Below are 26,895 nucleotides of genomic sequence, written 5' to 3' on the forward strand. Positions count from 1 at the left end.
AACATTTGTTCTGGTTTCCTAATTAGTGATCATTCCTTTTTGGTCATGGATCATTCATTGTTGATTATTGATAAGTGATTATGATCAGTTAATAATTACTAGCAGGCTTATTAATGGTTGATGCTTGATCCTGAGCCGTCTCCAGCCCGCTCCTGCCTTGTTCCCATCTGGCTCCAGCCCTGCTCCTGCCTTGTCCCATCTGGCTCCAGCCCTGCTCCTGCCTTGTTCCCATCTGGTTCCAGCCCTGCTCCTGTCCTGGACCCAGGCTTTCCTCCCTCCAGGTAACCTGGTCCTAAACCTGGGCTCTAATTCCTAACTTTGGTTTGAGCCTCTGACAACGATAAAATCACACAGATGTAGGACAGGGAGAGACCTCAGAGGTCGCCTAGTCCCATCTCCTGCCGTGGGGCAGGACTGAGTAATAACTCGTCCATCCCTGACAGGTATTTCTCTAACCTGTTCCTAAAAACCTCCAACAATGCAGGCTCCACAACCTCCCTGGGCAATTTGTTCCACTATTTATCCAGCCTGATAGTTAGGAAGTTTTTTCCAGTGTTCAAACTAAACTGCCCTGGCTGCAGTCTAAGCCCATTGCTTCTTGTCCTGTCTCACAGGATAACGAGTGCAATTTTCACCCTCCTTTTTGTCACAACCTTTTATGTATTTCAGAAATGTTACCATGTCATCCCCCACCCTGGCCACCCCAGTCTTCTCTGTTCCACACTAAACAACCCCAGTTCTTTCAATCTCCCCTCACAGCTCATGTTATCTAGTCCTTAAATGATTTTTGTTGCTCTTCTATGGCCTGTCTCCAACTTTTCCACATCTTTCCTGAAATGCGGTGCCCACCACTGGACACAAGACTCCAGCTGAAGCCATATCAGCGCGGAGCAGAGCAGAAGAATTACTGCATGTGTCTTGCTCACAACACTCCTGCTAATACAGCCCAGAATTTGGTTTTTCCCCAACAACATTACATTATTGACTCATATTTAGCTTGTGATGCAGTCTGGCCCCAGATCCCTTTCCGCAGTCAGTTCCCGTTCTGCATGTGGGCTACTGGCTCTTCATTCCCAAGTGGTTACCTTGCATTTGTCCTCGCTGAATTTCATCACTGACTGTGGGTGACTGGGTAGTTCCCAAGGACGGCTGATGGCTGGTGGCTGCATGCCGATGGGCTGGGATAGATTACTGAGCACTGGTTATTGCTAGAAGCAGTAAAGTGTGACCATGAAGGTAGCGGTTGCTGTTACCTTAAGCAGCGTGACGCCGGCGCTGTACAACAGGCTGAGCAGGAAGAGAGCAATGAAGGCAACAGGTGTCCAGAGACCGTCAGATTCCTCCTCTCCTCCTTCAGCATCGATGCCTTGGTCCTCCACTGGGCAGTGAGGAGCTGGGGGTGAGATAAAGGGGCTGGTTAGAGAGGCCTCTTCGTTAAGCCAAGGAGCTGAGTGGGCACAGCAGGGAGCTCGGTCTCTGCTCTTGGCAGGAGCTCCTGTCCAGGGCCAGAGACAGAGGGCTCCCTGCCAGGGGACACTGGGTGGGCTGCAGGTGGAGACCCCCTGTCACAGGCTGCAATTCTCAGAGCAGCCTCAGGGCTTTCAGCCTCCAACTTCCGTACATTTCACACCCTTTGCTCCTTTGCAAACTCCAGCCAGCAGCACTACACACCCCTCCCCGAGCATGCCCTCCCCCTCCCTTGGCCAGCCAGGGAACTGGGCTGAGACCTGCCAGTGCAGAACTCAGTGGGGCCAGGCACACCCATCAGACAGCAGCATCTTCCCAGTCAATGCCAGCTTGAGTTGTGCTGGGACCGGTTCCTGGGCAGTAGCGGCACCAATTCCCCCACCACCAAAACTCCCTATTTTGGGGACCTGGGGAATTTACCCACAGAGCTGTTCTGAGACCTCCCACAACTCGTACCATCCCAGAGGGAGTGTGGTCCAATGAACAGACCACTGGGATGAGACTCAGGACTCCCATGGGTCTATTCCCAGCTCTGTCATTGACATTGTGGGACCTCAGGCAATTCACCTCCTTTCTCTCTGCCTCGGTTTCTCTTCACACCCTTTCTCTGTTTGGACATTAAGCTCTTCTGGACAGAGACTGTCAATTACTCTATGTGCGTGCAGCTCCTAGCGCATTGGGTCCCAAACTCAGTGGAGACCTCTACACACTACTGTAATACACCTAATAATGGGGCCATCTGATGCGAACAACTTTAAAGCCACTACCCGCTTGGACTTCATTTCAATCCATGCTCCGAGAAGGGGGAAGATCTGTTGACCATCGCCACATTTGGGCAACACCTGACCAACCCACCCACAAGCCCGAAGGAAATGGGGAAAGGCATGGCAGCTCCATCAGTAACACCCTGAGCTGCCACATATTGTCATGACGCTGGAAACAGAAGTGATGGTCCCTGTAGCGAGGCAGTCTGGTTCCCCACCACCTCAGAGAGGGACGAGGCCCTCTGGACATCAAAGTGGGCAGAGCCAGTGGAGCTTGCGCCCGCCCCCAGAGGTCAGGGCACAGGACAGAAGTAGAAAAGCCCAACCCCAGAACTCCCTAGAGCCCTGGCCACCGGAGAAGTCAGACGCCTGTGGCAGAGCTCCTGGTGGGGAGACTCCTGCAGTCTGCGACTGACCCAAGGACTGGATTGACCAGCCGAGGCCTGATGCTGACCAGGTCTCGGGGAAGCTGTTAGTCTGCCTGTGGCAAGCTACCCGGAGGAGCCCATGGTGTGCTGTGTTCTTGGGCCCTGATCCTTTCATCTCAGATCTGCTAAAGCTTCATCAGGGGACGTTTGAGTCATAAGGCAGAGGTCTCTAGTTCTATTATGGATCACCCTGATTTTGGCCATGGACATTGGACTACAACAGGGTTTCTCAAACAGGGGTTACCGCTTGTGTAGGGAAAGCCCCTGGAAAGCCGAGCCGGTGTGTTTACCTGCCCGGTCGGCAGGTCTGGCCGATTGCGCTCCCACTGGCCACGGATTGCTGCTCCAGGCCAATGGGGCCTGTGGGAAGCGGCATGGGCCAAGGGACTTACTGGCTGCCACTTCCAGCAGCTCCCATTGGCCCGGAGCAGCAATCCGTGCCCGGCGGGAGCCGCAATGGGCCGGACCTGTGGACGGGGCAAGTAAAAACACTGGTCCGGCCCACCAGGGGCTTTCCCTACACAAGCAGCAACCCTGTTTGAGAAACCCTGGACTATAACCTGCTAAACTCATTCAAGGGACTCTTTGCAACTCTGAAGCTAACCACCTCTGCTATGAAACTGACCTGGAATGGCCAAAATGGGACAATGGTCAAATGATTAATCCACTGTCATACAGTCCCAGCATCTGACCATAAGAGGCTTAGGGACACCAAGAACATAAGGTTGCATCAATGACCTGCTTGGCTAATAGTCATTGATGGACCTATTCTCCATGAATTTATCAAATTCTTTTTTGAACCCAGTCATGCTTCTGGACTTCACAACATCCTTAGTCAACAAGTTCCACAGCTTGCCTCTGTTGTGTGATTGCTGTAAACCTGTGGCCATTTAATTCATTGGGTGAACCATGGTTCTTGTGTTATGTGAAGGAGTAAATAACACTTCCTTTTGTCACACGAGTCATGAGTGTATCGACCTCTGTAAAATCCCCCCAGTTTCTCTCCTAGATGAACAGTCCCAGCCGCTTTAATCTCTTCTCATATGGAAGCTGTTCCATAGCCCTGATCATTTCTGTTGCCCTTCTCTGAACCTTCTCTATTTCTGTTCTATCTCTTTGGCGATGGGGTGACCAGAACTGTGCGCAGCAGTCAAGGTGTGGGCGTGCCGTGGATTTATACAGAGGCAATGTGGTATTTGCTGTCTTAGTATCTGTCCTTTTCCTAATGATTCCCAACATGTCGTTACGCTTCTGACCATAGCTGCACGTTTATACCAGAACCGGATGCTGTATTCCAGTGTCAGTCTCCCCAGTGCCGTACTCAGAAGTGAAATCACTTTCCCTGGTCACCACCCCCCTGGTCACACATCCAGGGACAATGGGGATGGAGCTCGTGGCAAAGAAAGATCCTAACTCAGTCTCACCCTGATGCCTAGCTCCCTGCAGACATAACATCAGATTCCTGGGGACTCTGCCTCTGCATCTTATGTGGTCAGGTGAGGACGCATCTGCTAGTGGTTCTGACGCCATAGCAGCCAGGGCTACATTGCTAGACAGATGTGATGGTTAAGATGCAAGTCTTGGAGATGGGAAATCAGGGCTCTATTCCCATCTCTCCCACTGACCTGCAGTGTGACCAGAGACAAGCCACTTGGGCTGGGGTCTTTAAAGGACTCTTAGGCAGTTAGTTGCCACTGAAATAAATTCATAATTCCAAGGGGAGTTGGGCATCTCACCCCTCTGAGCATCCCAGATATAATCCTTTTGTGCCAAAATATCCCCTCCCAGCCTCTCTGTGGACAGGGATGGACAGCTAGACTCATGACACTGCATGAGGATGGATGGATGTTGTAGAAGCTAATATAGACAGATGACACTGCAGATGTTGGACGGATGGACAGGATTGCAAAAGGGAGAACAGACAAACTCAGATATTGCCAACCGAAATATGGATAAACAGACACAGTGCAGAGAGAGAGATTTCCAAGTGGGCAGGAAAATGGACAGCTAGTAAAGAGAGGGAAACAGACACAAGTACAGCAGAGGATAGAATGGATGGATAGATCCTGCCACAAGGAAACACCAAAGGGTTATTGGTGAGGGATGAGAACCAGGAGTCCTGGCTGCCAACCCTGACACAACCCCCCTGCTATAACCCACTAGACCCCCACACACACACTCTGCCCCCAGAGCTGGAAAAAGAACCCAGGAGTCCTGACTCTCCATCACCTTCTCTCTCATTAATTTGCACATTTCATGCCACACACAAATGTGTAACACCCAGTCTCACTGACCTGAAACCGGATCAGAGCTGGTGACCCCTAGAGACAAAAGGATCCATGTCCCATTCCCTACACCCTGAGCCAGGAAGATTGGAGCAAGTGCCCCCTACAGGGGAAAGGCTGAGTTCTAACCTTGAATCTTGCGGATGGTCTTGACAATGGCCGACGGGATGTCTCGGTGTTTCATGGTGCAGGTGAACTACTCCCCCGCCTGCCACTCCTCCACGCACACCTGCAGGATGCTGGTTGCACTGTAGGTACCATCTTCCTGCAGCACCGGATCCCTGGAGACCACGGCCAATGGTCCCCCGCTACCCCGGTTCCAGGAGACCTCCAGGCTGCTGGGGTCTACATGCCGCTCACCAAACAACTGATGGTGGCGTTCTGCGCTATGTAGAGGTCCTCCAGGGAAGGCAGAAGGAGAGACACCTTCAGTGGGTGTTGATTACAGTTGCTGCCACCTGGTTGGGGGCAGGAGGCAACGTTGAGGGCTGGAATGAGCCAATACTCAGGAGGCACCAGCTGATAAATAAGTACCTCTGTCTGAGGGGAGCAAAGCCGAGGGGATGTTTGGGAAGAGTCTGAGGATCATTGGGGTGGGAAATAGGGCACTGGCTTCCCTGATGGAAGGGGCACGATCCTCATCTCATGGGGCATCAGGAATAATGGCTGAGGTTTTCCAACACACCCTGGGATTGGGATTGGGATTCCTGGGTCCCATTATTATTATTTGGGTCTCTGGGTCCCATGAGCAGATCTGAAGGCCTCTGGCTCCCATGGGAGAAAGACTCATTGGTGAAATCACGGCAGGGGACAGACCTGACACGTTTGCTCAAATCAGGGTCCTTCCAGTCTCAAATTCACGAGCCCAACGAAGATGGCAGAGATGACAGCTGGGACACAGAGAGGAGAAACGACCTGCCCATGGTAATTCCTGACTCCTTTCCCCCATCCTCTAACCACTAGCCCCCACTCCCCTCCCACAGCTGGGGATAGAACCCAGCAGTCCTGGCTCCCAGCCCCCTGCTGGCACTACTAGATCCTGCATCCAGAGCTCAGGACACAACTCACGTCCCCTAAACCCCTCCCCCTACACAGGCAGAAGGTGCTCTTTATATTTCACCCCAGTGATATTCCGGCTGCTGGTCTCCCAAAGTCCCTCAGGGTTGTGACCACAACTCTCACTGCAAGCCGATGTGGGAGTTGAGAGCGTGACTCCCTTTGGAAACCCCAGCATTGAAGCCTGAACTGGTGCTAGCTCCCTCACTAGCCCCTGGGGTATGGGGGGCCCTGGCCATATTGGGATGAACAACCCTCTCGTCGCCCTTTGGAAGCTTCAACTCACATTTCTGTGACTTCACCTTCACCTTCACCCTGTCATTCAGCGTCATGTGCCACACCAGGCAGAAATCCTGGGGCCCTGCTTCTCCTTCCCCCGTGGGCCTGGCCACTCTCAAGATGCTCCGGGTGGAGTAGGCCTCACCAGATCTGACACAGGGCCACTGCTGTAGTGGGAGGCAGGGACTATGGAGCTGTTGTGCTCCCAGCAGAGGTTGACGTCTGCCGGGAAGAATCCAGTGACGTCACGGAGGAACGTGTGGAAATCTTTCTTCCCTGGAGTTTCCTCTGGGTCCAGGCAGGAGACAGTGGCTGAGACAGTAGGCGCGTGGGCACCGTAGGCTGGAAGGGACAGAGATGTGAGATGAAGCTAATTTCTCTCCCAGGGATGGAATGTGTCTCCTCTTAGTCCCTTGGTGGAACATGTGAGGGGTGGCCAACCTTGGCCATATTTATTATGTATTTGCTGTTTTTCCTTAAATCCACAGCTTATGCTATGACCATGGAATCTCAGCTTTCATTTAGGGTCTATCCCCACTGGCTGTAAAGAAAAGTCTGAAAATATGATCCCCACTCACTCCCTTTGCTTCCTGACTCACAAACCAGGAAGCAAATAAAAGCAGCCCAACATTTATTAACATTTCCAGATTTTTGCACCTGTTTCACAACTTTGTGCTTTGAAAAATTGAAAAGGGCTCATAGAGAGAGCCTCAATGATGATTCAGTAGCTGTAAATGAGAGATTTAAGGAGCTATATTGATTCAGGTCAGGGCAAACTGAAGATGTGACTTGAATAGTGTATGAATACCTTCCGGGGAGAAAACATCAGGTACTAAAACAGGGTTTCTCAAACAGGGGTCGCCGCTTGTGTAGGGAAAGCCCCTGGCAGGCTGGGCCGGTGTGTTTACCTGCCCCATCTGCAGGTCCCGCCGATCGCGGCTCTCACTGGCTGTGGATCCTGCTCCGGGCCAATGGGGGCTGCTGGAAGCAGCATGGGCCAAGGGACTTACTGGCAGCCCCGTCCAGCAGCTCCCATTGGCCTGGAACAGCGATCCACGGCCAGTGGGAGCCACGATCAGCCAGACCTGTAGATGGGGCAGGTAAACACACGGACCCGGCCAACCAGGGGCTTTCCCCACACAAGCTGCGACCCCGCTTTGAGAAACCCTGTACTAAAAAGTTCTTTAATCTAGCAGAAAAGGCAGAACAAGAACCAATGGCCGGAAACTGAAACCAGACACATTCAAATTCATTGTAAGGCAACAATATTGGAAGAAAACCATTAGAACAAACTATCAAGAGAAGTGGTGGATTCTCCATCTCCTGAGGGGTTCCAATCCAGACGGGACGTGTCTCTAGATGACGCGTTAGTCAAAGACATGTTACTGGGCTCGACAAAGGGATAAATGAGTGAAATACTCTGGCCAGGGAAACATGAGGTCTGACTAGATGACCTGATGATCCCTTCTGGCCTCAGACTCAATGAATCTACCTTTGATGGACCATCTTAACCCTACTTTCTATCTTCTGTCCCTCATCACCTCTTATGAGGGCCCCGGCTGAATCACCGCTTTGAAAGACCCAGGAAATATTCACCAGATCCTCCTCTATTGCCTCACCTCCCTACTGGAGTCTAGTGAATTGCAAGGCCTTCATTTTCCATGGCAGAAGCTGGTCTGAGAACATGCACCCTGACAATTATTGTGGTGGTGTCTACCGGCCCAGACTGAGACCACAACCCCCTCCTGCGAGCCGGCGAAGGGACGTGAAAGAGAGCCCCTGTTCCGGAAACAGACACCAGCTGAGAGAAACAAAGGACCCTTATCCCCACTTTGCAGGCTTGGGCACAGAGCGAGAGTAAAGTGACTTTGGCTGAGTTCACACAGGGAGTTGGGACTTACACGCGGACGTACTCACTTGTGTCCATGAGTGGCATATCCTGGGTGACTTCTCCAAAACAAGGAGGTGTCACTTTGCAAGTGAACTTGGTCCTGCTCTTCCATTACTCCAAGCTTATTTCGTGGGTGCTGGTGACGCTCTGGATCCCATTGCTTTGTTCCAGGTTTCTGTCTCTGCATCAGAGCTGGCTTTCTCATCACTTCCCAAGCCACCTGAACATCTACCAAGCTATAACCCAGCACCCGGCATGTCACACAGGCTGTCTCCCCAATCAGGTCATCGTAAGACGGCTCGGTGACAGAGACGGATGGAGCCACTGAGGCAGGCTCAGAAATACAAAGGACTTGTTTCAATAGGGAAAGAGCAGAAGACTCCATGAATTCCCTGCACCATGAAGGATACTACAGTGATGGGTGTTACAGAATCATAGAATATCAGGTTGGAAGGGAGCTCAGGAGGTCACCTAATCCAACCCCCTGCTCAAAGCAGGACTAATCCCCAGACAGATTTTTTACCCTAGTTCCCTAAATGGCCCCCTCAAGGACTAACTCACAACCCTGGGTTTGCAGACCAATGCTCAAACCACTGAGCTATCCCTCTCCTCTTAGAGGGGGACTGTCAGTCCCCTAATTTGTGAGCCTCAATTTCATGGGATGTTAGAAGGAAGAAAGATAGAAACCATTGAAAAAAAGCCTCTTTCTAGCTATCGACAATCCCGTAGCACTTTCTGTCTCTCCATCTACACTTTCCTGTGCAGACCTCCAGCTCTTTATTACTAATTATTCACGTACACACATCCCTTTTCTCCATCCATCCATCAGACCTGTCTTTCTACCCAGCCATCACATCCATCTTCCCTTCCAGTCATTCCTCCTTCTATCCACAGTATCTAGCTCTCTATCCATCCAACCTCCATATCTTTCACTGCATCCATCCATCCCGCTCCCACCCACTCCTAGTATCCATCTCTCATTGTATTTCTATGTCACCCTGGGATCTGGGCACAGTCCCGCTTACCCTTAGATAAGGCTGGTTTCCAGGTAACCCTTCATCCCACCCCACCGTGCACGGCCACAGCCCCTCACCCAAGCACTCGCTGGTGTTGTGCATGGAGTACTCCATTCCCCGCATTGGGTGGGTCACTTCACAGGTGTAGATGTCCCCCTGCTCCAGCTCTCCTGGTGATGTTCACTCGGCTCTGGCCCACGTAGGTGCCGTCTGTGCCCTTCCCAATGAGAGAAGTCCGTGGTGGGAAGTTCCTCTTCTCGTCGTTCACCAGCCATTCCACTTTGGCTGCACCTGGGCTGAATCTCAGGAGGAGGCAAACCACCTCCAGCTGCTTCTCCATGGTGTTGCGCTCACAGGAGGGGCCCAGGAGGCAAACCTCAGGATGAATAAGAGACTCACATACTGGCAGCAGAGAGACAAAATGGATACCAGCTCAGAATCATGAATCAATTGCATTTGTACAGCACTGAGCACAATGTGCTCGAGTCCTGACTGACAACAGAGAGAGGAAAGTTTTACCTTTCCCTCCTTCCTTCCCTCGGCACCATTCCATCTCTCTATCACTCTGTCTATGTCATTTCTCCAGCTATCCCGCCTTGTTTCCATCCATACTTCTGTATCTCCATTTGCCACCCACCTAGCCCATGCTCCGTACCATCCTTCCCTCTCTTTCACTCTCTCCATCTTTCCCTCGTCTCTGTCCATCCATACATCCATCCCTTTTCTTCTCTATCCTCCCTTCCATGGACTTTATCATTCTATCTCCCCCACTCCCTCTGACACTTTAGTGCACCCTTCTGCCTCAGTCCTTTCATCATTCTCTGGCACCCCAAACATAGCTCACCATTCGTGATCTCCACATCTATCGTTTTACGGGATGGGGTGTGCTCCACACTGCACTGGCAGGTGTTGGGTGCCAGGCCGCAGGAAGGGGCGGTGAGCTGGCTGACAAGGGAGAAGGCCTGCCACTGCTCTGTGCCGTGGTTGGGAAGTCTTGATTCCGTTGGTCACTCTGCCGAATTCCACTTGATGTCCACGGGCTCCGGGAAATAGCCGCTAGGCAAGTTACAGTCACCTCACAAGTGGGGCCCCCGGCTACATCGTCACAACAGGGGAACAAAGGGAACATAGAGGGGCTTGTGGGAGCTCTGTCTGAGAGAAAGGCAAGTCAGGATGTTCAGAACTGAGAATCCTAAACCCAAAAAATGGTGGGACTCCAACCTCAGAAGGGGTTCTACAGAGATTGGCATAAAACCCAGGAGTCCTGGCCGTCAGCCCACTCACCTCTCCACTCCACCACACCCCGCTCCTTCCCAGAGCCACAGATAGACCCCAGGAGCCCTGGCTCCTAACCCCCTACACACACAAACCCACTAGATCACTCAGTCCTTTAAGAGCTTGTGATGCATACAGAGAGATGTGCTGAAGGAAACATCTGAATAGCTATCATCGCACTATCCTTCCCTTTCCAGGTCAGTCTATCCCAGACCTACCGTTAGAACGGGGCAGGGCTGGGAGCCAGAACTCCTGGGTTCTGGCCTTGGCTCTGGGAAGGGACTGGGGTCTTGTGGCTTAGAACGGGGGGGGGCTGGGAGCCAGAACTCCTGGGTTCTGTCCCTGGCTCCAGGACAGCAGTAAAGGCTGGTTCTTCACACATATGCACCCCATGGCAGGTTCTCTAAAAGGCCTCACCCTCACCCCCCAGAGACTTCAATCTTTTCAGAGGTCTGCAGGCTCCATGACCAAATCTCTGGTGAGACGCAGCAAACGACCAATAGGGGCCGAAAAGGGGAAGTTGAGACAAGTGACAGTTGTTTTTTCACCCCAGTGTTTGCCCCCATCCAATCCAATTTTCACACCTTCTCGCCAGCTTCAACACTGACAGCTCCTGCGTGGGCGTCACTGAGTGATAATAACCTATAATTATCTTTGGTGACCATTTGGGGGAAGAAGAGGGGATGCCCAACAGGCAAAGAAACCTCAGATGAACAATCCGACTGACACGGACCTCAGTGGGATGCAGGGACACAACTCCCCGGTCTACAGTGCTGGGCCGCGACCCACCATGGCTGAGAATTTGGTGAGTAAATTAGAGGAAAGTGGCTGCTAGTGGGGTGAGTACACAGGGGTCTTTTAACTCCCATCAGAATGAGCCCTTTAGAGAAGAAAACTTTATAGAGAGAGGAGCAGGACTCTTGGGTTCTCTCCCCAACTCTGGCAGGGGAGAGGGCCTGGTGTTGGGGGAGGGGCTGGAAGCCAGGACTCCTGGGTTCTCTCCCAGCTCTGGGAGGGGAGGGGAGGGGAGGGGAGGGGAGTGGAGTTTCGTGGTTAGAGCAGGGTTGGGGGCTGGAACCAGGACTCCTGGGTTCTCTCCAAGCTCTGGGAGGGCAGTGGGGTCTAGTGGGTTGGAGCTGGGGGGCCAGGTGGAACATAAGCCAGGCTGTGCCCCTGCCCCCAGGCAGAGATGGGGGAACAGAGGGCTTTTCTCACACTCCACCTATAAGCTGTGATAACAGCTTTGAAGGGGTCCAGAGCTGAACTAGCAGGGGGCTGCACGTCAGCAGTGAGGGACACCGTAGGGCTGCAGGGGAGCCCAGGGCTGAGCTAGCAGGGGATGCAGGTGGGGAGTGAGGGGCCCCAGCAGAGCTGGGTGGGAGCAGGGTGGGCTAGCAGAGGTCGTGAGTCAGGAGTGAGGGGCACCGGCAGAGCTGGGTGGGGGGCAGGGATGGGCTAGCACAGGATGCAAGTCGGGAGTGAGGGGCACCGGTAGGGCGGAGGGGGCAGGGCCAGGGCTGGGCTAGCAGGGGCTGTGGGTCAGGAGTGAGGGGCACCAGCAGGGCTAGGGGGGCAGGGCTGGGCTAGCAGGGGATGCAGGTTGGGATTGAGAGGCACCAGCAGGGCTATGGGGGACAGGGTTGGCTAGCAGAGGCTGCAGATCAGGAGTGAGGGGCACCGGCAGGGCTAGGGGGGCAGGGCTGGGCTAGCAGGGGCTGCAGATCAGGAGTGAGGGGCACCAGCAGGGTTGGGGGGGCAGCGGGGCTAGCAGGTACTGCGGGTAGGAGTGAGGGGCACTGGCAGCGCTGGGGTTTGGGCAGGGCTCGGCTAGCAGGGGCTGCGGGTCGGGAGTGAGGGGCACCAGCAGGGCTAGATTGGGGCAGGCTGGGCTAGCAGGGGTGCAGGTCGGGAGTAAGGGGCACCAGCAGAGCTGGTGGGGCAGGGCTGGGCTAGCAGGGGCTGCAGATCAGGAGTGAGGGGCACTGGCAGGGCTAGGGGGGCAGGGCTGGGCTAGCAGGGTGCAGATCAGGAGTGAGGGGCACCGGGGGGGCAGGGCTGGGCTAGCAGGGGTGAGGTCAGGAGTGGGCACCAGCAGGGCTGGGCTAGCAGGGGATGCAGGTCGGGAGTGAGGGGCACCAGCAGGATGGGGGGGCAGGGCTGGGCTAGTAGGGGCTGCAGGTCAGGAGTGAGGTCCATCAGCAAAGTTGAGAGCAGCCCAGGTCTGGGCTAGCAGGGGCTGCAGATCGGAGTGAGGGGCACTGGCAGGGCTAGGGGGGGCAGGGCTGGGCTAGCAGGGGCTGCAGTCAGGAGTGAGGGGCAACAGGGGGGGCAGGGCTGGGCTAGCAGGGGATGCAGGTCGGGAGTGAGGGGCACCAGCAGGATGGGGGGGCAGGGCTGGGCTAGCAGGCTGCAGATCAGGAGTGAGGGGCACCGGGGGGGCAGGGCTGGGCTAGCAGGGGATGCAGGTCGGGAGTGAGGGGCACCAGCAGGATGGGGGGGCAGGGCTGGGCTAGTAGGGGGCTGCTGGTCAGGAGTGAGGTCCATCAGCAAAGTTGGGAGCAGCCCAGGTCTGGGCTAGCAGGGGGCTAAAGTTTGGGAGGGAGAGGGGAGGGAGGGGCACAAGCAGAGATGTAGGGGAGCCAAAGCTGGGGTATCAGGGGGCTGCAGGTTGGAAGTGAGGGGCTCCGGCATGGCTGGAGGAGGCAGGGCTGGGCTGGCAGGGGCTGTGGTTTGGAAGTGGGGGGCACTGGCAGAGCTGAGTGGGAGAGGCGAAGGCTGGGCTAGCAGGGGCTGCACATCGGTAATGAGGGAACTGGCAGAGTAGGGGGGACCCCAGGTTTTGGCTAGCAGGGGCTACAGGTCAGGACTGAGGGTGCTTAGCAAATGTGAGGTGCTCAGAGTTGGGGGGCTGCAACTAGACATTCAGGGGAACAGCTGATTAAGGGGATTTTATTGTCTCCTATCTTTAGCCCAGTAATAAATAGTTGCAAACAAAAATTTCTAAACTGAGGCACAAATTTCCCCTTTGGCACGTCCCTTGTCAGAGGTAACCCCTGAACTCACCGAGTGCAGGAACGCGTCTCCCTGAGCCGGCCCTGCCTCCCTCCACCAGCTCTGCCCTCATGCTTCATGCTGAGAGCCGGGCCGGGGGATTCCCAGCACAGCTAGCTGTGAGCTTGGCTGCCTGGGGCTGGACGTCCAAAAGATGGGGTACCAGCATGAATTCCTCTAAGCTCAATTACCAGCTTAGTATTTGTAGCGCTGCCACCAACCAGGAATTCCAGTGCCTGGTACACTCTGGTCCCCCCAAACCTTGCCCGAGGACCCCCAAGACCCAGATCCTCTGAATCTTATTCCAAGGAAAGTAAACCCTTTCCCCCACCATTGCCTCTCCCATGCTTCCCTCCCTGGGTACCCTGGAAGATCACTTTGATTCAAACTCCTTGAATCACAAAACAGAGAGGACAATTCACCTTCCTCCCTCCTTCTCTTCCCCCTCCCAGACTCTTCCTGAGAGAGACAGTAATCCTGACACAGAGAGAAATTAGCCTCTCTCCTCCTTCTCTCCTTTCTCCCCACCAATTCCCTGGTGAATCCAGACCCCTCCCCTGGGGTCTCACACCAGAATAAAAAAAACAATCAGGTTCTTAAACAAGAAACTTTTAATTAAAGAGAGAAAAACAGTAAAAATGATCTTGTAAATTTAAGATGGAATAGGTACAGGTTTTTTAGCTATAGGCACTGGAATACCCTCCCAGCCTAAGTATCAAGTACAAATTAAAATCTTTTCAGCAAATACAATTTGAACTCCTTCAGCCAAATACACATTTGAACTTCTTCCAACCAAATACACATTTGCAATAAAAAAAACAAACATAAGCCTAACTCGCTTTATCTACCTAGTACTCACTAGTCTGAACTTATAGAGCCTGTATTGGAGAGACTGGAGAGAAACCTGGTTGCACATCTGATCCCTCTGAGCCCCCAGAGTGAACAACAACCAAAACTAACAGCACACAAACAGAAACCCCTCTCTCAAGATTTGAAAGTATCCTGTCCCCTGATTGATCCTCTGGTCAGGTGACAGCCGGCTCACTGATCTTGTTAAAACTTTACAGAGAAGAGACATGAAGTACTTCTGTTCTATTAAATCTTACTTATCTGTTTATGACAGGTGACGACCCAGAGTCTCAGCAACTCCTCTGAGAAATGGCATCAGACCCGGTAGGAATCTGATGGCTGAAAGGCTAGAAATCCAATCACAACAAGTTAAATACTGAACTTGAGGGTGGAAGGGTATTGGGCTTAAACCATTAAACCATCGCCCGTAATTCCATCTCTGCAACCTATAGCCCTTACCCCCAGCACCTGACCCTAACCGCTAACCCTTAATCCTCCTCCCCATGTATAATTATAACCTGAACTCTAACCCAAAGGGTCCATATGTCCCGGGTTCAATTGACAGTCCCAGTCTTTCTGAGGATATCTAACCACGTGCGTTTGAGCCATAGAAATGCTTACGAGCCAGCAGTGGCCATTGTTGTTACCACCTAGAAGGTTAATGAGAATATAACATTTAATATTCGTTCCCAAGCTAAAATCGCTAGTACAACAGGGTCTGTTTAGCACCAAGTGAACTGGGGGCCCTGATCCTGCTCACTCTGTGACACAACCTGGAAGACGGGGGGCAGCCTATCTCAGGTGCCCACTTACACACAGACATTACTAAGACCTTGCAGCTGTCAACAGTCTCACCCCAAACTGTGCTGTGTGAATGGAGCAGCGTGGGGCTCACTAGGGGCATTCTCCCCCGGCATTGAGTGCTGGCCCCAGTGCCAAGATAGGACCTGGTCTGCACAGAGCGGGGCAGGGATCAGTGGGGCTGTGTCTCATGGCCTCACTCTCTCTCCCTTTGCAGCTAAGCAAAACGGCCCCATCTGTCTTTCCCCTGACCTCCTGCACCGGCGAAGTCACCACCTCCCAGGTCACCTTCGGCTGCCTGGCCAAAGGCTACTTCCCAGAGCCGGTCACCGTGACATGGAGCCCCAACGTCAGGCTCCTCGGGCGTGAGGACCTATCCCTCCTGTGCTGCACCTTCCAGCGGCCTCTACTCGCCTCAGCAGCCAGGTCACCGTCCCGGCCAGCAGCTGGGAGTCTAACACCTATCGATGCACCGTAGAGCACCAGCCCACCAGCTCCAGCATCTCCAAGGAAATCCAAGTAGGGACGGTGCGGCGCGGGCCCGGGGAGGGAGGGGGGTGGGAAGGACTGGGGTTGTCTCAGGTCCTGCTCTGGTGACTGCTGCAGGGAGAGAGGATGGGAGCCTGCTGGTGCTGTGAGCTGATGGAGTCGCTGGGGTGGGTGGGTGGTTGGATGGACAGAGACACCACAGAGCGATTGGGAGGAATGGGGACAGGTAGATGGTGTTGGGTGTGGAGGCACCGAAGGGTGGAGGGATGAAAAGAGACACCACGCCAAGAGAAGCGATGGGTGCTGCAATGCAGAGAAAGGGGCAGAGGGCTCTAAACTGGGCACTGGGCTGCAGGGAGCGGGGGATCTCAGCCAGGGGGCACTGGGCTGCAGGGAGGTGGGGGCTCACTAGGTCACCGTCCTGGCCAGCTGCTGGGAGTCTAACACCTATCGATGCACCAGTAGAGCACCAGCCCACCAGCTCCAGCATCTCCAAGGACATCCCAAGTAGGGACAGCACGGTGCAGCCCGGTGAGTAGGAGGGAGGGGTTGGGGAGTCTCTCAGGGACCCTGCTCTGGTGACTGCTGCAGGAGAGAGGATGGGAGCCTGCTAGTGCTTGTGAGCAGATGGAGTCGCTGGGGTGGTGGGTGGGTGGATGGAGAGAGACACCACAGAGCGATGGGAGGGAATGAGGGACAGGTAGATGGTGTTGGGTGTGGAGGGCACCGAAGGGTGGAGGGATGAAAAGAGACACGAAGCCAAGAGAAGCGATGGGTGCTGCAATGCAGGGAAAGGGGTAGACGGCTCAGCAGGGAGGCGCTGTGTTCCAGAGAGCGGGGGCTAAATAGGGGGCATTGTGCGGCAGTGAGTCGGGGCTCAGCAGGGGCGCTGTGCTGCAGAGAGCCGGGGGCTCTGCAGGGGGCGCTGTGCATGCAGGGAGCCAGGGGGGCTCAGCAGGGGGCTGCTGTGCATGCAGGGAGTCTGGGGCTCAGCAGGGGGCGCTGTGCATGCAGGGAGCCTGGGGCCTCAGCAGGGGGTGCTGTGCTGCAGGGAGCAGTGGAGGGCTCGGCAGGGGGGCTGTGCAGCAGGAGCAGGGAGGGCTCGGCAGGGGGCACTGTGCTGCAGGGAGCCGGGGCCTCAGCAGGGGGCGCTGTGCTGCAGGGAGCCGGGGGCTCAGCAGGGGGTGCCGTGCTGCAGGGAGCCACGGGGGAGGCGACTCAGGAGGGGTCTGTACAACAACTAACCCATCATCCTTCTCCCAGAGCCCATCCCCGCTGAACCCCAAGCCCCCGAGGTGCACGTCCTCCACTCCTCCTGCACCACCAAGCCAGGTGCCATCCAGTTGCTCTGCTTCATCTCCGGCTTCTACCCTGAGCCGTTGAAGGTGGAATGGCTGGTTAACGGCGAGCCCGGGTTACTTCATGGGACACCGCTCCTGCCAAGAAGGACGCCGACGGCCGCACCTTCAGCACCCGCAGCAATGCCAGCGTCTCCCAGGACGTATGGCTGGAGGGCAAGACGTACACCTGCCACGTGTCCCACCCGGGCACTGGGAGCAAAAAGCAGGCCCACGCCCGCAAGTGCAAAGGTGACGCTGAGCAGGGACGAGCTGTCTGGAGAGGCGAGGGGGACACAGGCAGGGATGGAGTGGGGAGGGGAGCATGTGAGACTGGAATGGGCTTTGTAGAGGACAGGGAGTGAGGGGAGACTGGGATGGGCTTGGCAGGGGAGACCAGCCTAGCAGCTGACCTGGGCTCTCCTGTCCCCAGAAGAAACTACATCTCCCAGCAACATCCAGGTCTTCCTGGTGCCCCCATCTCCTGCCGCCCTGTACGTGGCCCAGAACCCCATGCTCACCTGCCTGGTGGTCAACCTGCCTAGCGACTCCGGCCTCCAGGTGGTCTGGTCCCGGGAAAAGCCAGGGTCCGTTAACCCTGATCCCCTGACCCTCAGTCAGCAGTTCAACAGCACCTTCACCGCCTCCAGCTCCATGCCCATCTTCACCCCGCGACTGGGAGGCCGGAGAGACCTTCACTTGCAAAGTGGAGCACTCGGACCTGGTCTCGCCCCTCATCAAATCTGATCTCCAAGAAGCCAGGTAAGAGGAGAGGAGGGTCTCTAAGGGGATGAGACTCAGTCCCAGTCCCCAGCAGGGAAGGATGCTCCTTATGGGGAAGCCCCAACCCCCAACAACCTGGGATCCTGGCCCCTGAGTCCTTTTGCATCCCCAAATCCCCACCCTCAAATTCTGCTCCAGAGATACCAGCTCCCAGTCCCCAGCCCCTCCATCCTGGAAGAGAGAGGGGATCTTCCTACTCCCACACACACACATACACACATACACCATCCTTCTCCCCATCTGCCCCAGATGAGTAATGTGCATGGCTCATCTGTGTCCTCCATCTCCACTCACTGAAGGCAAGCAGTCGCCCCGGGCGTCTACCTCCTGCAGCCCCACATGCCCGAGCTGAGCAGCAAAGGAGACTCTGTCAGCGTCACCTGCCTGGTGCGGGGCTTCTTCCCCGAGGACATCTCGGTGCAGTGGATGAAGAACCATGATGAGTGAAAAGGAGACTGACTACATCACCACCCCCGCCCATGAAGGATGGAGCCAGCGACATCGAACTTCTTCCTCTACAGCAAGCTGAAAGTCCAGCAAGGCCAGCTGGAACAGCGGGGGACACCTACACCTGCATGGTCAGCCCACCAAGCCCTCTCATTGAAGTTCACCCAACGCAGCATCAGCAAAATCTCTGGTAAATGAAGAAGGCTCCTCCCAGCCCCACTGCCTAGCACTGTCCAGTACAGCTTCCTGTAAATAATCTCTATGCCCTGCGTGACAACAAGTGAATAAATGGAACTAGTCTGAGCTCACACCCAGGTCTCCTTCTTGTGGTGTGACTGGGTGAAATCTGCGAGTCGCCCAAGGTGGACGAGGTCCCAGGTTGCAGGCTGGGAGAAACTGAGATGCTATAAGACTGGGGATGCCAATTCCCAGATCCTGTATGGGTGGATACATATATACCATGGATGGATGGGGAGATACATGGGTTGATGCCATGAAAGGAAATATGAGTAGTTGCCAGGAAGGAAGGATGGGTAGATATGTGGGTCCATGCCACGGAAGGAAGGATGGATAGATATGTGGGCCTATGCCGTGGAAGGAAGGACGGGTAGATATATGGGTCCATGCCATGGAAGGAAGGATAGGTAGATATGTGGGTCCATGCGTGTAAGGAAGGATGGGTAGATATGTGGGTCCATGCCGTGTAAGGAAGGATGAATACATGCACGAGTACATACACACCATGGAAACAGGGATGGAAAAGGGGGTAGATGCACAGTTACAGACATACTGCAGAGGAACAGACACATTCAAGCCAATCTCAGTTGGAAGGCCAGGTGTTCAGAGAGATGATTAAATGGATACATACTTCAGATGGCAGGACAAATACACTGAGATATCACAAGCAGCAAGAGAGAAATAGGGAGATCATTATTTGGATTAAATTAACCCCTATATCCCCAACTAAGACCAGGACTCTGTTGGGATGGACACAGCACAGACAGCAGGAGACAGTTCTTCTCACAGCCTAAATAGAGAAAGAGGAGGAGGAGAACAGAGGTACCAAGAGGGGGAGAGTCCTGCCCAAAATTACCGAGCATGTCAATAACAGAGCTAGAAACAGAATCCAGGTGTCCTGCATGTCCCACCCAGTGTGCCTGCAACGAGACTGCACTGTACACAGGGACTAATGGTTGGCTGGTTCAAAGAGGGTGGATGCCAATGGATAAAAAGATGTCAAGGGATAGAAAAAATCCCTGGGGATCTGCAGAAGGGTGGATTGGATGGATAGAGGGGTGTGTTGGGGGGTATAGATGGATGGATGGCGAATGTTGGATGGGCACACTTTCTGAAGGAGTAATGGATGAATAAATGGATGAAGTGTGATGGATGGGTGGAGATGGGATAAATGAATGTATAATGAATGGTGGTGGATTGGTAGTCACATACGGCACTCGATTGGTACCGATGGGGATGGGCAGGTGCCTGGATGAAGGGGTTGTTACACATAGTGAGTGAGTGAGAGATGAGGATGAAAGGATGGGTAAATATACTGGCTGACTACGCATGTTTGGGAAAGGATGGATGGCAATGGATGGATGAGAGTCAATGAGTACTGATGGGTGATAGAGGCATGGGATGGATGAATACTGAAAAGGATAGATAGATAGATAGATAGATAGATAGATAGATAGATAGATAGAGATAGATAGATAGATAAGTGATGGGGTTGCCTGGATGGACGGTGAGGGATGAGGATGGACGGATGGACTGATGGACCGCACATTCAGTGGATGGTTAGGAACAAGAACGGATGGGTGGGTACAGATCCATATGGATGGTGGAAGATACAGATACAGGGATGGATGGATGTTTATGGATGAGGAAGGACAGATGGATTGTACAGATCAGGAGGGATGGATGGAAGATATAGGGATGGATGCATGATGTTATGAGTGAGGAAGGATGGATGGATGGTACAGATGAGGAGGGATGGATGGAAGATATATTGATGGATGGATGTTTATTGATGAGGAAGGATGGATGGATGGTACAGATCAGGAGGGATGGATGGAAGATATAGGGATGGATGCATGGATGTTTATCAGTGAGGGAAGGATGGATGGATGTACAGATGAAGGAGGGATGGATGGAAGATATATTGATGGATGGATGTTTATGGATGAGGGAAGGATGGATGGATGGTACAGATCAGGATGGATGGATGGAAGATATAGGGATGGATGGATGGATGTTTATCAGTGAGGAAGGATGGATGGATGGTACAGATGAGGAGGGATGGATGGAAGATATATTGATGGATGGATGTTTATGCATGAGGAAAGACGGGTGGACAGTACAGATCAGGAGGAATGGATGGAAGATATAGGGATGGATGGATGGTTATGGATGAGGAAGGATGGTACAGATCAGGAGGGATGGATGGAAGATATAGGGATGGATGGAAGGTACAGATCAGGAGGGATGGATGGAAGAGATATGGAATGGATGGACGTTTATGGATGAGGAAGGATGGACTGGGTGGATGGCTAAGCAATCTCTAGGATCCCATTGAGACAGGGTCCTCTAGGCTAGAACTTGTGCATGCCCAGAGGGTCGCAGTGTCAGGGTCAACATTTACCTCACATCCATCCCACCCCAAAGAGGAGCAGGGAGAATTTTGAGACTGAGTCAGTGGAGCGAGGGCAACTCAAATTCCCTAACCCCTACATACACCTCCCCAGCTAGCTAAGAAACTAAGGGGTCTCCCTCCACCCCAGCCCTCTGTGGTAGCTGGGGAGGGGGTCATAGGGCAACAGACAGCAAACACCCACACCAGGGATCAGCTTCTGGCACCCAGTGCTCGCAAAGCAGCAGCACTAGTAGGGCTGTTATCTGGAGCAGACACTAAGCAGGGACTCACCTAAAGTCTCACTAGGCTGGTGACCGTGGGGGTAGGACAGAGGAGGCAGACTCATCTATGGCCCCGCACGTGAGCCCCATCTCCTACCTAACCCCAATAGGGCACCCACATGCACCCGTGTGTGTGTGTCAGCCTCAGGGCTGGATGGGCGAGCGCAGGGCTTGACCACACCAGTGCCAAGCCCAGCACTTGGCACGTGGTGCCAAAGGGTGGGTAGCAGCAGCGGCAGTGTTAGGGCTGTAAAAGCAGCAGAGAGTCCTGTGGCACCTTACAGACTAACAGACATATTGGAGCGTGAGCTTTCCTGGGTGAATACTCACTTCGCCGGATGCTGTTATCCTAGGGCAGCGCAGGGGCACACACAGTAAGGGAGTGGGGGGGTTGCTGAGAAAGAGAGAGAGAGAGAGAGATCTGGTACAGATGGACACACCTGTAACATGGCATGACCCAGGGACCCTCCCACCTGAGCTGTCGTGTTTGTACACACAGAGAGACACACAACACAGAGAGACACAGACATGCACCCAGAGGCAGCCACGCAGCCTGTTCTCCCTCCACTCTAAGATGCAGCTGTCTCTGGGACAGGTGTTACAGGAATCTCTCACTCTGTGCTGAGTTGTGTCCTCTCTGGGGTGGAACATGGCGTCTGATTATTCACGGACCCCTCCCCCGGCACTGGGATATGTTTACTCTGGGGTGGGGTATGCGGGAGTCAGTTTATATGGGGATACCTCTCCCACATCTAAGAAGCAGCTACCAACTCCAACCAAATCCTCTGAGCCCCCTTTACCTGGGGAGTGAGGCCTGCATCACCCAGAAGCCATGCACACCTGCAGTGGGCTCAGTATGGGGTGATCTCCCCTCACAGTCAGAGCTGACCTCAATGCCCCCACTGCTATGCTAGGGGGTGCTGTGATACAGGGGGCACCATCTTTCCTCTGAGAGATAAACATGAGCCTCCCCATCATTAAATTACTCATGACTCTGTTCATCAAAGAAACAGTGATCAGCACACCCCATGCCAGCTACAGCTTGGCATTTAGGCAAAGGGTCCCTATCTAAACAGCCCCTGTGTGCCACCCCAAAGGGGGCACATCTCAGTGCTGGCTGAGAGACCACCTCTATAAACAGCCACTAGATGCCACCGTCCCAGTGCCACCCAAGGGAGCCCCAAATAAACAGCCCCAGAGGTTGCTGTGTTCCATCAGAAGTGACTCCTGAGTGTTTAGGTACATTGGGACAAGTGTCATAGAGGTACACGCGTGAAATCCAGCCATCCTAGTCTTTAGCGGGCTCCTCTGTTGTGGCCGCATCCTGGCACCTCACACACACCTATGAATTTACCCTCTAAGGGATCCTGAGCCACCTCTTGTGGGAATGGAGGGAGAGAGAGGGTGTGCAAAGGGAAAGAGCAAGTGAAGATGTGTGTAATGGATGGTTTGATGAATGGAGGGTTGTGTCTAGAGATAGATGGGAGGAGGGGTGTGTAGGGATGGATGGATGATATCTAGAGATGGATAGATGGAGGGGTGTGTGGTCATGGATGGACAGATGGATGGAGGGATGGTTGTATCTAGAAATGGATGGGTAGAGGTGTGTGTGGTCATGGATGGATGGTTGTATCTAGAAATGGATGTGTAGGAGGGGTGTGTGGTCATGGATGGATTGGTGGAGGGGTGTGTGGGGATGGATGGATGGTTATATCTAGAGATGGATAGATGGAGGGGTGTGTGGTCATGGATGGACGGATGGATCGAGGGGTATGTGGGGATGGATGGATGGTTGTATCTAGAAATGGATGGGTAGAGGGGTGTGTAGTCATGGATGGATGGGTGGAGGGGTGTGTGGGGGGATGGCTGGGTGTGTCTGGAGCGGGAATGAGGGAGGGATGGAAGGATTGGTAGAGAAGGGGATAGGCAGGTTGGTGCTGGACGCACAGTCCGAGCTCTCTCTGTCACAGTGGCTGAGTCCGAGCTGATGTCTCTTTCTCTCTCCTCAACAGAGGTGATCGTGTCAGGTGAGTTTTGCAGCGAGGACGAGGATGAGGAGCTGGATGGACTCTGGTCAAGCATCTCGGTCTTCATCACCCTCTTCCTCTTGAGCGTGTGCTACAGCGCAACCGTGACCCTGTTCAAGGTGAGAGAGAGAACGAACGTAGGAACGAAGGAATTAATGCCTTTAGCACAGTAGAGGGCAGCGTGGAGGGGAAAGAAAGAAGAGAGGAATGAAGGAGAAAGGAGAATGGGTGAATAAGACAGAGACTGAATGAATGAGACACAGACAGAAAAGCAGGAAGGAATGACACAGACAGACAGAGCAGCTCCCCCCAGCACTGACCCCTCTCACCCTTCCTCTCTCTGCCCCACTGCAGGTGAAGTGGTTTTTCTCCACCCTAGTGCAGCTGAAGAAGGCGAGTGGCCCCGAGTACAAGAACGTGATCCAGCGCGTGGTGTAGAAGCTGCTGCCCCCATCTGCCCCGAGACAAGGGTTCGGGGCTCCTGGCTCCATTGGCGACAACGCCCTGAGTCCCACAGCTGCCCCCCGCCAGCGCTGTGCCCCTGGCAGACCCCTCGGGGGGGAGACAGGACCTCACTCCACATGGCCTAATCAGCCCTCAGCCACTAGGGATGCTGCCCTGCTCGGAGCTTGGCTGAGACCGGACAACTCCTATCCTGCAGGGAACCAGCGCCCCTAGCGAGGAAACAACCCTTCTCCCACTTCCCACCCTCCTGAGCCCAACAGTCCCTGCTCTGGGGCTGGGTCAGAGCCAGCGCTTCTAGAGGGGAAAGGCCTCACTTCCCTTCCCCACCCCCTGTGCCAGCCAGCCCCCCGCCCTGGGGCAGGACCATAGCCAGAGTTGTGTCTCTCATGCTGTATGTTGCATATTTAGCTCTTCATTGGGATTTTTGTGGGTGGTGTGTGTGTGTGTGACTTTTGTTGTGTGCACTGAGTGACAATAAATAAATAAATAAATAAATAAATATACACATCAGGCTCCATCTCATTCATAACCTCCATCCCGGACTTTCAGGGACCCCTGACGCCCTCCAGAGGGGTATGTCGTGTCTGTAAGGGCGCCTCTAGGCATGGAGAATAAAATGACAGGTGCCCGCTGAACTGGCCCCAATGGGAGATAGGGGTCTAGCTACAAACCCAGAGAACTGGGGCCTCGTCCCTCAGCCTATACAGGCTGGGACGGAGGAGCAGGAAGGGGAGATCTCTGGGGCAGAGAAAGCCACTGATCAGATAGGGAGGCATGTATGAGAAAGAAAGAAAGAAAGAAAGAAAGAAAGAAAGAAAGAAAGAAAGAATGTGTACGTATCAGGATGGACGGATGCGTAGACAAATACCAGGGGACTGAGACATACAGCGTCTAGCATTCTCCTTGGTTAAATCTCCCCAAAACCCATCCTGAAATGCAGCTACCAATTTTGAACTCATTTTATTTTGGATCAAATTTAAAATTCCTGTGTAAGTTGCAAGTTAAAGAAAGGAGCCAATGAGACTCTTCGCCATTGACAGATTCCAGGTTGACCAGAACTTGGGACACAGATGCGTGTGCACGAGCGCACACACACGCACGAGGAAATCCAGTCCTTGCCATGGGACGGGGGTGGAGGATGGAGGGGAATGGGGCTGAGTGCAAGCTAGAGCGTGGGCTGCCCCCTGGGGACGTCTGGGGAAGGACTCTGCCCTCCCTGCTCTGGGCTCTGCAGAGCTCAGACCCTTCAGCGGCCGTTGTCGAGCCCTCTGAGTTGCTGTGGAACATGGTCCCTCCAGGAGTCCGGAGAAAGGGCAGGAGCCTGGGAGGGCTGACAATGGAGGGAGGCAATGAAGAGGATGAAGCAATGCTGTCCACCTCCTAGGAGCCCGGAGCCGGGCACTCACCGCACCTGTGGGACACAGAGAGCAGAGGGGTTCGGCCGGTGCCGTTGGACCCGGTGTTGGGCTCACGGGCAGCATCCTACGCTGGGAGAGCAAGGCCAGAAGGGACTGTTATGACCATCTAGCCTGTCCTGCTGTGTAGCCCGGGCCATGGACCTGGCCCAGTCACACCTGAATCCTGCCAGGGTCTCTGCATTGAGCTGGAGCTCAACTTCCAGACAGAGACACCGGCCTTGTCAAAACCGCCTCATGGAACAGCCACTGCCCAGCGGGTGCCGCACACCAACTCCCTGGGGAGACACGGCTGTCTAAGCCGATTCTGCTTCTGGTTCCAGGTCCCGGCACCATGTCCCCGCCACAGAACCGGCTTCACAGGCTGCTATGGCCCTTTGTGCATCTGGGCCCCACTACAGATCCTTAGTGATCATGGCTGAGTGGTTAGTGATTGACGCTCATTAGTCCTTGAACATTTCTTCAGGCTTCTTAATTAGTGATCATTCCTTTTTGGTCATTGATCATTCATTGCTGATTATGGATAAGTGATTATGATCAGTTAATAATTACTAGCAGCTTATTAATGGTTGATGCTTGATCCTTGATTAACATAAATTACTGATCTATGAGAGTTGATTATTGATAATTAATTGCTGATTAATGGCTACTCAGCATTAATTACAGATCACTAGGCACTGACCAGAAATAGCCAATCCCTGATTATTGATTTCTCAGTGATAAATGATTGGAATTGATAATAGACTCTTGATTCTCATTTATTGATCACTGCTGAGTTAATGTTGATGGGAACTCGCTCATTAGTGATGATGGGTGGTTGATTATTAATAAATAATCATTCCTGATTACCTCTGATTGATCATTGGGCGAGACCTCGAGAGGTCACCTAGTCCCATCTCCTGCCGTGGGGCAGGACTGAGTAATAACTCGTCCATCCCTGACAGGTATTTCTCTAACCTGTTGCTAAAAACCTCCAACAATGCAGGCTCCACAACCTCCCTGGGCAATTTGTCCCGCTATTTACCCAGCCTGATAGTTAGGAAGTTTTTTCCAGTGTCCAAACTAAACTGCCCTGGCTGCAGTCTAAGCCCATTGCTTCTTGTCCTGTCCTCACAGGATAACGAGTGCAATTTTCACCCTCCCTTTTGTCACAACCTTTTATATATTTCAGAAATGTTACCATGTCATTCCCCCGCCCCAGCCACCCCAGTCTTCTCTGTTCCACACTAAACAACCCCAGTTCTTTCAATCTCCCCTCACAGCTCATGTTTTCTAGCCCTTAAATGATTTTTGTTGCTCTCCTATGGCCTGTCTCCAACTTTTCCACATCTTTCCTGAAATGTGGTGCCCACCACTGGACACAAGACTCCAGCAGAAGCCGTATCAGCGCGGAGCACAGCAGAAGAATTACTGCTTGTGTCTTGCTCACAACACTCCTGCTAATACAGCCCAGAATTTGGTTTTTCCCCAACAACATTACATTATTGACTCATATTTAGCTTGTGATGCAGTCTGACCCCAGATCCCTTTTCGCAGTCAGTTCCCGTTAAGCATGTGGGCTACTGGTTCTTCGTTCCCAAGTGGTTACCTTGCATTTGTCCTCGCTGAATTTCATCACTGACTGTGGGTGACTGAGTAGTTCCCGAGGACGGCTGGTGGCTGCATGCTGATGGGGTGGGATAGATTACTGAGCACTGGTTATTGCTAGAAGCAGTGAAGTGTGACCATGAAGATAGCGGTTGCTGTTACCTTAAGCAGCGTGACGCCGGCACTGTACAACAGGCTGAGCAGGAAGAGAGCAATGAAGGCAACAGGTGTCCAGAGACCGTCAGATTCCTCCTCTCCTCCTTCAGCATC

The 26,895-nt window shown here is 53.6% G+C and overlaps 3 gene segments (V, D, J or C); 2 read left to right on the forward strand and 1 right to left on the reverse strand.

Moving 5' to 3' along the window:
- Positions 1-24,114, forward strand: part of LOC127031885 (Ig gamma-3 chain C region-like) — a 68,886-nt gene extending 44,772 nt beyond the window's left edge. The window contains 2 exon segments of the C gene segment in view: positions 23,144-23,277; positions 23,513-24,114. Of these exon segments, the coding sequence occupies positions 23,144-23,277; positions 23,513-23,596 (218 nt within the window).
- Positions 1-26,895, forward strand: part of LOC127031862 (Ig gamma-1 chain C region, membrane-bound form-like) — a 192,423-nt gene that overhangs the window by 51,076 nt on the left and 114,452 nt on the right. Inside the window, 2 exon segments of the C gene segment in view lie at positions 15,589-15,675; positions 16,152-16,182. Of these exon segments, the coding sequence occupies positions 15,589-15,675; positions 16,152-16,182 (118 nt within the window).
- LOC127031858 (immunoglobulin heavy constant mu-like) overlaps positions 1-26,895 on the reverse strand; it is a 167,772-nt gene that overhangs the window by 37,914 nt on the left and 102,963 nt on the right. The window contains 1 exon segment of the C gene segment in view: positions 1,254-1,393. Coding sequence covers positions 1,254-1,393 — 140 coding nt within the window.

This window comes from Gopherus flavomarginatus, chromosome 11 (assembly GCF_025201925.1).
Source record: "Gopherus flavomarginatus isolate rGopFla2 chromosome 11, rGopFla2.mat.asm, whole genome shotgun sequence".
NCBI classification, from domain to species: domain Eukaryota; kingdom Metazoa; phylum Chordata; order Testudines; family Testudinidae; genus Gopherus; species Gopherus flavomarginatus.